This window comes from Pinus tabuliformis, chromosome 1_1, assembly GCF_031772625.1.
Source record: "Pinus tabuliformis cultivar Carrire ecotype Pingquan chromosome 1_1, CPIR1, whole genome shotgun sequence".
Lineage (NCBI taxonomy): Eukaryota > Viridiplantae > Streptophyta > Pinopsida > Pinales > Pinaceae > Pinus > Pinus tabuliformis.
The window spans coordinates 86517991-86531050 of record NC_142297.1 but is presented as its reverse complement, the minus strand read 5'-3'; the positions used below and the strand labels follow the sequence as shown (position 1 = coordinate 86531050).

General features: G+C 38.5%; 1 protein-coding gene across 1 annotated transcript; it reads left to right on the top strand.

Moving 5' to 3' along the window:
• Positions 1-11385: 11385 nt before the first annotated feature.
• Positions 11386-11775, top strand: LOC149211758 (secreted RxLR effector protein 78-like). The gene has a single exon (XM_089388472.1). The coding sequence runs from the start codon at positions 11386-11388 to the stop codon at positions 11773-11775; it is 390 nt and encodes a 129-aa protein (XP_089244598.1).
• The last annotated feature ends 1285 nt before the right edge of the window (positions 11776-13060 follow it).

The window sequence follows — 13060 nt, the reverse complement described above, 5'->3', positions numbered from 1 at the left end:
TCTTCTTAGTTTAGGAGTTGTTCCTAGAATTTAGGAGGTTGGTTTCAGCTACCTAATTTTTAGTCATGTATTTAATATGTAATATTCATTCATGTAATCAGAGTGAATGTGAGCGAGAGTCTCCTCCTTGTTTTGTTGAGTGTAGTCTCCAGGTGGTGTATTCACCTGTGAGCTGCAACTCCTTCTGATTAATTCAAAGTTTGATTATTTTTATCTTCGAATATGGAGCATTATGTTTTTTAACTAACTAATCAACTAATGCTAACCTCAACATGCAAACACACACTAAATTTAACCTTTCTAAATATAACACTGAACTCGAACTGACACTCGTCTCAAATTAACTCACACTCTAAATCTAAATGGTTATGCATTCTAAATGGTTATGCATGCGATAGTAATTAGCTATTTTTAACAGTTGTCAGTGTTGAATACTTGACAACGTATGCAAAATTTTTAAGCAAGAAGTTGGCAGTTGTACTGCTTGCCTCACTGCTCTAATTATAGATGGTAAGTTGGTGGTTTCCAATGTTGAGGAGTATCGAGTAGTTATTAGCAGAAATGGTGCTTTCGAAGCCCTAACATATGATCATTGAGCTGGAAGAGAGGAAATTTTGGATGGAATAGTGGGCCTTTGCTACCAAGATTAGCAAGCTTAGGGATCTTTGCCGTATCTAGCGCAATAGGGGATTCCCGCGAACAATGGTTGAACCTAGAAACAAAGAAAATTGAAATAACATGTGATTGCTAGTTTTAACAGAGATTGAATGCTCAAAACAAAATTGATATTACATTTCCAGTAATTTATACGCAAGCCTATCAACATTCCACCGAAGATCCTATCAACATTCCACCCACTGCCCACAGACTATCACCTACTCTTAATTATTTTATACCGATATTCCACCTACTGCCTACCGACTATCAGCTACTCTTAATTATTTTATACTGACATTCTAGAGACTGTACTTAGTCATCGTTGTTATTCTAACCGACACGAGATGGGTTTTGGGATAAAGTCAATAATCACGATGTTGTAGAAAATGCCAGGCCCTTCTGCGTTGAGAAGTAGCATTATTTGACACCATTAACAGGAGGATAAAAACCTGCAAAAAGCTTGTAAAGCTAGCAGTAAGCAAAAAATCAAATGATGTTGATAGTGTGATGATAGTATGACTCAGACATTTTTTCAAGAAAGGCTATTAGTGTGGATGAGGTGAAGCACCATTCCATCAAAAGAGCCCTTGTTTGACAGCCATCTAACCCAACTCAATTGTTGGACTTCAAAACAACCACACTCTGTGTTCTTGAGGATTTAGTTAGTGTGGGAAGCATGAGCTTTCCCATTCTTATAGTTTTAGTTTAGTTGTGAGATGTTTTGGAAGTTTTATGTTGATATTATTTTTGGAATTGTCCAAAATTTTATAAATATTTGTAAAATTATAATATCTAGTTGTGAACATTTTACAATTTAAATATCTGAAAAAATTTAAGATGTTAAATTCATATATAACCAGAAACAAATTTTAAAAAAAGTTATAAATTCTGACTAAATAGTCCGAAACCTCTCATATATAGACACCGTCATTCTTTTATCTAAAAATAGAAATACATATATCTACTTTTTAATTCACTACCACACATTTACGGTTCAAGTGATTCTTTGTGGTTCGAGTGATTCTTTTTCAAATTACTCTCTCGTTCAATTTCAATGGTCGTGTTAAATAGAGTATTTATTCCTCAATGATAATGTTTAATTAAGTTATAAATAACATTTTTCAAATATTAAACATGTAATATTATTTTAAGTTATAGTTTAATAAAATGTTATAATTTTGTTACATAAATTTTGTAAAAATAATAGTTTATTATTTAAATTATGTATTTAATTATTTAAAATATACTTTAATCCTTTTAAACTAAATTAAAAAAAAAAAAAAAAAAAAACTAATTAAAAAAATTTTAAAAAACCAAACTATCATTTTTAATCAAATATAGTTGATTCTCTTTCATTCCTATGCACCATATCCATCTTCTTTATGAATCTACCGTTTAAGGTTATTAATTAATTTAAATTTAATAAAACATTAATTATTTTTAAAATTATTTTTAATTACTTAATTTTTCTTATAATAACCTTTTTATTAAATATTGTAAATTAAATTAAATACCAATTTATAGTTAAAAAATTTAAAAGTTATCCTTGAGAACGTAATTCACATAAAACATGTTACTGCATTTTACAATTTAATATAATGATGATAGATGGAGTAACACTTTTTAAAAACACCTTATAAAAATTATATAACAATTTTTAAAAACTACATACAATGAGTTGAAATTTAAAATAATAAAAATTTTATTTTTATTAATGATTATAAGATTTTTTTTATGATAATGTTTTAAAAATATTAAAAATTATAATTTTTGTTTGGAAACAATGTTTTTATATTGAGTTTAGAATTAATTTAGGATTTTGTTGAGAAAATATCGCAACTTTTTTTATCTATATTTAGAAATAATTAATCACTATCCAACAATTTATATATATATGATATTTATGAATAAATTATGATAAATATTTTAATGTGAGTTAATTTCTTTCATAGTATCAAAGTCATTTTGGGTTTCACTCCGGTAAGGGAGAGCTAATGTCACGCCTCTAGGCCTGCGGTAATCTTTCAACCGCTCTTGGCGAGGTGCGGCACCACCGAACACTTTCTTTTCACCAATACTTATGTTCATGGACTACGCCTAACCACTTGTCCTACTTAGTTTGTGTTTCTCAACCAAGTAATTATTATGTTTCCTTTATACCAATGAACACCCATACACATTCATTATCATCAACAATTATACAAGAAAACACAATTGCACAGTATAAAGGGAGGGGCAACTCCCTGAACAATGAGTCTGTCCGAATATAATATATCATTCAACTTTACAATCTTACAAACTTTACAAGTATACTTGGGAAACACAAAGTTTCATACTTAGCCAATTCTACATCAAGGCAACACCTTCGTGTGCCAACCAAAGTTCCTTTCCCGAGCTGGGCAGGCGTGCCCTCACACGAGCTACCAACCGACTCCTTAACTGAACTTCGTTTTGACGGACGGGCAACCTCACCCAATTCACTCTTCACACTTCGCATGGTGGGCGGGTGACTTACCCAAGTCACCCGAAGACACTTATGTTTACTTCTGCATGGCAGGCGGGCGACTTACCCAAGTATCCACCCGCGCCTTCACCCGAACAGCGAGTGACCTCCTACCCGTGCCTTCACCCGAACAGCGAGCAACCTCCTACCCGCACCTTCACCCGATACAACACTATGCGATATCACCGTGTGGCCTTGCCCAAGGTTGGGTGCATAGAGCTGCGCCTCCTTATTTCTGCAGCTTCACCTTACTTCTCACCTCTTTCTTGTATGCGTGATGAGAGCGTTCGAGTGATTGCCTTCAAGCCTCATCGCACCATTTACTTATACCAACAGTTGGGCAAGTCACGCTGCCCAAGCCGACTTGCCAAACGCCCCTACATACTTCGCAACTCGCCCTCCCATTATGGTCGGCCTTCATTCAATCGCTCCACATATGTAGGTCAGCCCGTGGGTTGAGCCAAAGCTCCCCACGCCATATAAACACCATCACTCTACTTCCTTATGCGCATTTTTAACTTGTCCTTCGCACATTTCTATCATGAGCTCGCACTTTGTCCATGTCTCTAACTCGCTCATTCACCAAGTCAAGTTGCACTTAACCGGGAGGTCGTGCCAAGGATCGCAAGTCCTTACATCCTCCTCCACCTGAAGTCATTGTCGTCCTCGACAACATCCCATCCTGGTAGTCATCCACCAAGATCAACATTAACAATTGTCTCATCCTTGGTCCATTATATCAACTCCTCCACATACTGCAAACATCCCTGTAACATATGTAGAACCACCATCTCCATCATGTGTCGTCCCACCATATGAACTATCATCCTTCGTGCCTGCTTGATTCCAACATCTCTCCATACACTTTCGGACACCATGTTTGAACTAGTCAGGTAGCTAATCCAATTGTCACGCTCAAGCCATGAGAGTGAACATCCTTATGCCTTCACCAGTCTATCTCGGATTCTACCACATGCTGGACTCACCAAGAATCTCACCCATGTTCAGGTCCATGGAAACTCCATCCCATCTGCAACATGTCATGATGCTTGATGCCAAACCATCCCTGCACCGTCTGTCATACCTGCTCAACCTATTTTAAGGACTCACTGCCATGAGCAGCTAACAATGAGCCCCATCTTCTATGTCATCTAAGAAGATGCAGAGGGAGTAGAGCCTGAAGGCTCACCCTCACTAATAAGCTCAATCCATATGTTGGGATTCTCTATCTCCATCCTCTGCAGGTATGCAACCCGATCCTCCTCTTGGACATTCGACCTCACATAAGTCTCCTCATCATCATCATCATCCTCAACCACTTCTAGCCTTCTTTACAAATCCAAGATACTATTAGATAGTGTCCTGATGACCAATGAATGCTCGGTAAGCTTTGTCTCAATAGTAGACAACCACTTACTCATGTCTTCCATGCACTTCTCATCCTCCACTTGCATCACTACTAGTTTACAATCAGGCCTTGTCACACCAACGGCTGGAACACCAATGGGTATATCTTCCCTTCCATCGTAAATGTACAGCTTCTTCAAATGTGGAACAATCATAGCATAAAATTGTTTCAAGAATTCCATCCCCAACACAACTTCATAGTCATCAATGCGCATTATAGTGAAGTCGACTTTCCCGATCCACTCACCTAGTGTTGTGTCCACTCCTTCAGCTACACCAAGAACATAATCAGGAGGAGAATTCACTGTCTTCATTTGTGCCTTTACCGGTACAAACTTTAGCCCAATCCTCTCACAGTATCTTCACTCATGAAGTTGTGAGTAGCCCCACTATCCACCATAGTGAGTATGTCAGCACTCCCAATCTTCATCTAAACATACTCCAAACTGTTCCTCTCAGGATCTCTCCGAGAGACTACCTCTATAGCAGTAGCAGCTCCAAGAATATGCATCATCCCCACAGAAGCTTCTTCATTCTTCGTATTTGACTGTGCAATAGTAACCACTTTCGGTCTTGAAGGTCAATTCTTCACCGTATGTGGTTCAGCAAATATCCAACACTTCAAGGCTTTCTTCGTCTTCGACTTATCATCCAATTTCGAAGCATCATCCTTCTTCTTCTCTTTCGGCTTATCGGACTTCTTCTTCCTCTCATCGGAAGTCTCATCATAATGCTCCACCAATCGATCCACTGCAACAAAAGCTTCCTCAAGTGTCTTAATCTTCTGCCTCTTCACTTCATTGCATTCCCAAGGCTTCAATCCAATAATGAAGTTGAACACCTTGTCCCTCTCCGCCATGTCAAGATGTTCCAAAACCGCACTTGCAAAATCCCGTTGATATGTCTGTAGGTTCCCTGTCTGCTTTATGAACTTAATCTTCATCCTTGCTTCCTATGTTTCATCTTGAGGACTGAAATGGGTCTGCAAAGCCTTCTTCATGTCATCCCATGAAGCTATTTCATCAGCACTGCCATTGGCAATCTGATCCATCCTTCTTTGCCACCACATCTTAGCATCCTTCATCAAGAATTGAGCAGCTACCTTCACCTTTGTCTCATCATCAGATAAACCCAAGCATTCCAAGTATTGCTCCATATCCCATAGAAAGTTGCCAAGAGTTTTCACACTCCTCATACCATCATAAGGTTCTGGTTCCTTAACTTTCACATGAGGCACTCCTCCACCTGAGTTATGCCTCACGGCCCTCTTCAACACCGCGATCTCATCTCTGGCTTCATCAAGAGATTTATGCAATTTCACGATCTCTGCCAAGCCTCGATCTCTTGCCTCTTCAATCTCCTTGACCTTTACTTCAAGTTGTGTACACATAAGATTAGTGTACTTGTGTTGAGTCCGGAGTTCATCGAGTTCTTCCCTCATCTTCGAAGTATCCTCTTGATCCTTCATGACCAAGTCCATCTTCTTAGTCCAGTAAGACTCTAAGTCCTCCATTCTTTCCAACACCTTTTCGATGAAAGCTAGCGAAGCATCCTTCGCAACATGGCTAGATTCTCCAACCTGAGATTCACCTGCCATTGCTAACAGCTTCCTTCTTTGTGATCTAGTTTCAACCATCCAACAACTTCACCAAGTTGCCTGCAACCTGAACTAGCCCTTGTTCCACTTGTATGTGAAACAACTTCCTTCACCTGCAAGTACCTGCTTCATTGTCACCAACTTCCAAGCTTCAACCGTGAGATTCAATATCACCTGTCAATCTGTTACGAGCAACCTTGCTCTGATAAGCCCTTCACCAAGCTCTGATACCAATTGTCACGCCCCTAGGCCAACAGTAGTCTTTCAACTGCTCTTGGTGAGGTGCGACACCACCGAACACTTTCTTTTCACCAATACTTTTGTTCATGGACTATGCCTAACCACTTGTCCTACTTAGTTTGTGTTTCTCAACCAAGTAATTATTATGTTTCCTTTAAACCAATGAACACCCATACACATTCATTATCATCAACAATTATACAAGAGAACACAATTGCACAGTATAAAGGGAGGGCAACTCCCTGAACAATGAGTTTTCCTGAATATAATATATCATTCAACTTCACAATGTTACAAGCGTTACAAGTATACTTCGGAAACAACAAGTTTCATACTTAGCTATTTTTACATCAAGGCAACACCTTTGTGTGCCAACCAAAGTTCCCTGCCCGAGCTGCGCGGGCGCCCCCTCACACAAGCTGCCAACCGACTCCTCAACCGAACTTCGTTTCGGTGGGCGACCTCACCCAAGTCACCCTTCACACTCTGTATGGCAGGCGGGCAGCTTACCCAAGTCACCTAAAGACACCTCCGTTTACTTTTGCACGGCAGGCAGGCGACTTACCCAAGTCTCCACCTGCGCCTTCACCTGAACATCGGGCAACCTCCTACCCGCGCCTTCACCCGATACAACACTTGTGCGATATCACCGTACGACCTTGCCCAAGGTTGGGCGCATGGAGCTGTGTCTCCATATTGCTGCGGCTTCACCTTACTTCGCACCTCTTCCTTGTATGCATGATGAGAGCGTTTGAATGATTTCCTTCAAGCCTCATCACACCGTTTACTTATACCAACGATTAGGCAAATCGCTATCCAAGCCAACTTGCCAAACGCCCCTACATACTTTGCAACTCACCCTTCGATTATGGCCGGCCTTCGTTCAATCGCTCCAAATATGTAGGTCAGCGCATGGGTTGAGCCAACACTCCCCACGCCATATAAACACCATTGCTCTACTTCCTTATGTGCATTTTTAACTTGTCCTTCGCAAATTTCTGTCATGAGCTTGCACTTCATCTATGTCTCCAACTTGCTCGTTCGCCAAGTCAAGTCGCACTTAACCGAGAGGTCATGCCAAGGACCGCAGGTCCTTACAGCCAGGGATATGCAAATGTAATAGTTTTTGTGTTGTGTTTGTTTATATATCATATAAAGCCATTATCAATGAAACTAAATCCATAATAAAATGATAGAGCAAGGGTGTGTCTCTTTGAAATTCTATGTGTCAATGCATGCATCTCTAATGTTGGAGATGGTCAAGAAGGAGGAGCCTGAGGAGAGAGAACATTATACCTCCATTTGCTGATGGTTCTCTCTATAACGATTCATGCCAATTATACTTTGCACGCAATATCTCTGCATCATTAAACTCCTTATTTTTTGTTCGACATCTCAAAGATCCTGATCGAGCATGTAGACTTCACATAGGAGAGTTTGAACGAATTTGGATTATCATGAACAACATGGTTTCTATCCTTGGATTTTTCGATCACCCCCTCTCGGCCTTTGAAACTGCCATGTGTCCTGAGCTCCAACAAAAGCTTAAAGTTTATCGTCCCTTGTAATGAAGCCTCTCCACCACACTTTCTGATGTTGAGCAGAAATATTCCAAATGAAAAAAAGAAGTGACCATGGTTTGTGAAAAACACTGGTGGATGCACTCGCAATTTTAATACATGATTAACATAGAATTGTTGGTGTTGCAATGAGATTAGTTGGTGTAGAAGTGATTAACTTTGGCTGGAATTGCACTCTCTTTCACAAATATGAGAGTGACACTAATGATTTTTAGGTTGCGACAACCTCTCAGAAAAGGGCTCCCGCTCTGCAGAGATCACCCTCAGCAACCGAGAGAGAGAGAATGGAATTGGGAATAGGACATTTTTTTTGGCCTTCCTCAAGGCTGGTGTGTGGATCTTTCATATCCATTTATTAGATATATTGTACTTGTTTATTTGTGATAATAAGGTCATCATGGAGTTGATGACCTTACTGGAAATGAAGTGATTTAAATCAGAATAAACCATCCATATATTTCTTCCATATCTATGATCATCCAAGGAGACAAAAAACCTCAAACAAAAGATTATTCACGTGATTTTAGTCAAAGAGGATGAATTGAAGCTCAATTATTATTATTTTGTTGAGGTCGAAGGACATGGAGAAGCCAAAATCTAGCCATCATATATGGCAATGACACAGCAATATCATGTTTTAAGATGAAGAAAATGGTTTTTGCCTAGAGTAAATCTACAATAATTATTTCTCAGGCCTTGGAGCAGTAGGTCGAAAATGATGCAGAGAGTTCAAAAATATAGTTTTTTTAGCATTTCATATGTATTAAGTGGTGTGTAAAGTTACCCTGATTTTATTTGTAAAAGACAAAAGAAATTATGAAGTCTAATTAATGAACAAAGAAACATATTTTAAGTTAGTAGTTTTCGATGTTCCTTGACGCCGATATATATCGCTAATTTGATTATGTGAGTCTGTTATATGTTTATGGATCTTGTTGTTATTTGGTGCTTCAAGAACATCATTTATAGATTATTTTTGTGGATATGTAAGTGCATATGTAAAGAAATGTCAATTTTATAATTGATTATTGAATACACTTAGTAACCAAACAACTTACTTATATACACCTTTGAATATAACTGTCAAAATTATAGTTCACTACGTTTTTTGATAGATAGAAGTTAGTCCATAATGTGGCATAAAATCGATATTGTCCTTTGAGAGGTCAAGAAGCATCAATTCTGCAAAGTGTATCAATGATAGTCAAAGGCAATTATGTGTTAAATGGAGGTCAAGTGATAGGTTGAAGTTGTGGTGGTGAAGAAATAGTGGTGTCTATAAGAATCTAAGTGAATGTAAGTGTTGATAAAGACCAAGGAAATAGATTTAATATTTTTGTTGTAATATGTATTTATGACATGTAATAATTAAGAGAAAGACTTTGAAATAATGTTTCCATCTAAATTTAGAATTTGTTAAGAGAATATTTCAACTTCTACGTCTATATTTGAAAATCATTGGATTTCAATCCAATTATATATATATATATATATGATATGATATTTGTGAGTAAATTATGAGAAATAATTTTATGTGTGGAAGTTGATTTTTTTCTTTTTCTTTCACTCTCACCCTATAATGGGGTGGGTCACCATTCTTACTATTAAATCCCAAGGCTTTGATTTGTTGGGTCATCATTCTTACATGTCAAGGCTTGAATATGCTAGGTTTAATCCCATGATAATCTCAACCTTCATATATGATGCATACAAAATAGAGCAAAGATTACTCATCGACAACTTTTAATAAATTCAGAACTTTATACTATGGCCTCAAAACAAACAAAAATGAGATATGTGTTCTCTCTCCACTACATTTTAATAAATATAAAACATCTAGCCAAATCAAACAAAATAAGGTTAGATGCAGTACAGAATTTATGACGCTACTCTTCTTCTTACTATGGACATTTGCATTAGTCTTTAAAAGAATTTTCAATTAAAATTACAAAAATTAGTAATAATAAAGAAAGATTAATAAATATGATATTAGATATCATTACACGATTCAACTGCGTTAAGTCATTTACATATGACCATTTCCATGAGAGGTAGCTATAACTGACTAATTTCTCATGATTTTTGAACAGTTCACTTAGCACTCATTGTATCGGGTGATGCTCACAAGGGTGAAGAAGTGGGATTGAAACTAGTGAAATGAATCACATAGCGTTAATCATCACTTTCGGGGCTTGCACCCAGTAACCAGGACTTCCTGGGAGCTCACCCATCCCAAATTGCCTTTGGCTCAAGCACGCTTAACTGTGGAGTTTTCCCCACAATTAAGCCCACTTAGCTTGCTACCCCATTTGTAAAACCTTAGCAAGTATTGTGCCTCATGAACCATTCAATTAGAGATCCCTCCACTCTTTTTGAATTTAAGTATTAGGGAGTTTACGCAGTTCATTATATTAGATATCATTATGGGATTCAACTGTGTTAAGTAAGTCATTCATGTATGACCATTTCCATGAGAGGTATTCGTAACTGATTAATTTCTCGTGATTTTTGAATAGTTCACTTAGTGATCATTGCATCGAGTGATGAGTCCTAAGTGAACTATTAAAAGATCATGAAAAATTAGTTAGTTATGACAACCTCTCATGGAAATGGTCATACGTGGATGACTTACTTAATGCAGTTGAATCCCATAATGATATCTAATATAATGCACTACGTAAACCCCCTAATACTTAAATTCAAAAAGAGTGAAGGGATCTCTACTTGAATGGTTCATGAGGCACAATACTTGCTAAGGTTTTGCAAATGGGGTAGCAAGATAAGTGGGTTTCATTGTGGGGAAACTCCACAATTAAGCGCGCTTGAGCCAGAGGCAATCTGGGATGGTTGACCTCCCGGGAAGTCCTGGTTACTGGGTGCAAGCCTCAGAAGTGATGATTGACGTTATGTGATTCATTTCAATAGTTTCAATCCCACTTATTCACCTCTGTGAGCATCACCTAATGTAATGAGTGCAAAGTGAACTATTCAAAAATCATGAGAAATTAGTCGGTTACGACTACCTCTCATGGAAATGGTTATACGTGAATGACTTACTTAATGTAGTTGAATCCCATGACATACTTAATGCAGTTGAATCCCATAATGATATCTAATATAATGCACTGCGTAAACCCCATAATACTTAAATATGATATGTTGAATCCCATGACTTACTTAACGCAATTGAATCCCATAATGATATCTAATATAATGCATTGCGTAAACCCTATTTCAGACCTATTTCTTTGTGTAATATATCTTTCGAGATTATTACAAAGATTATTGCTGAGAGACTAAAGGGGAATTTGGCCACCTTTTTAATAAAGGATCAATACGCTTTCTTGCATGGTCGAAACATCCTGGATGCCATTTGCAACACACAGGAATGCCTCTCCTCCATGTATGCTCAAAACTTACCGGCGGCTATCATGAAGATTGACTTGAGGAAAGCCTTCAATTGTTTAGACTGGGGATTTATGGAGTGCCTTCTTGCAAAGATCAACCTCAATACAAAAAACATTCGATGGGTGATGGCATGTATCGAGAATGTTAATTATGCGGTTATTGTAAATGGGATTCCCTCTCACTTCTTCCAAGCCGAAAGGGGTCTGCGACAGGGCTGCCCTCTCTCGCCCCTAATGTTCATTCTGGCTATGAATTCGTTAAGTATTCATATTAACAATGTGGTGGATGAAGGCAATTGTAAGCCCATTAAAATCTGCAGGCACATCTTCACATCCCACAACCTGTTCGTGGACGATGTCCTTTTATTCGCAATGCTTTATTGATCATCATGGAGCTTTTTAAAAGTCATTTTGGATAGATTTTAGTGTGCTACTGGCCTTGCTATTAACAAAGAAAAGTCTGTGCTATATCATAACGATGTTGATTTGGAGACTGTGAAATGGATTTCCCAGCTATTCAGTATAGAACACTCTTCGCTCAAGCACGGCCTGAAGTATCTAGGCTACCACCTAAAAGCAAAAGGCTATACCAAACATGACTGGTTGTGGCTGACAGACAGATTTTTCAAGAGAATTTCAGCATGGTAATTCAGAAGTCTCTCCATGGCGGGCAGGGTCACCCTCACTCAAATTGTCTTAATGCAGCTAGTAGTTTATTGGGCGCACCTTTTCTCTATTCCTGTAAGTATTATCAAAAAGATGACCACGATCTCAGCAAACTTCATTTGGGGCGGTTCTTCGGAACAGAAGAAGTTTCATCTTTCCAGAATGGACAGAATCTCTTTGCCAAAAATCATGGGCGGATGGGGCTTAAAGAATTTAAGGGATTTCGGCAACGCTCTCCTTTGCAAATCACTCTAGCGAGGGATCTTCGGGGATGGTCCATGGTGCGAGACGATCAGACAGAAATACATGAAGGGCAAATGCCTTGAATTCTGGTATAGGAACGAAGCTATTGGCATCAAATCTGGATCGGCTATCTGGTTAAGTTTCAGGAAAATTGAAAAGTTCTTCCTGTCAAGATTAAGATGGAGGATTTATTCCGGTAACAGGATCTTTATTGGCCTCGATCCCATTGCTTGTAGTCGCGATCTTTCCTTCCCGGATGTTCTATTATCCGCCTTGCACAGAATGGGTATCTTCACGTGGGATAAACTCATCTTAGACTGGAATGGCCTCTCCCCCACGTGGAAGGATGCAAATGTCATTGGTCTGCCGGTTGATCTCCACCCTTCATGGAATCTGTTCTCAGCCGCATTACAGGACAGTGGGATTATTCGTGGAGGCACTCTTGACCATCTATCCTGGTTCTCCTCAAACAGCTCGGCAGTTCCTAGAGTAAAAGACATTTACTCTGCCTTCATTTGCTCAAAGACTTCAATTTATCCACCAATCTTCCCAGTCGTTCTTTGGAAAACTGGCTGCCCTCCTAGAATGATCCTTTTTGCCTGGATGGTTTTTAATAACCGAAATCTCTCTTGGGACAATATTAGGAAAAGGAGCTGGCATGGCCCCAGTAGATGCTCGATGTGCGAGTCTGAAGAAGAGACAAACTTACATATGTTCTTTCAGTGCAATACTTCTCAGAAAATCTGGTATGAACTCGCCA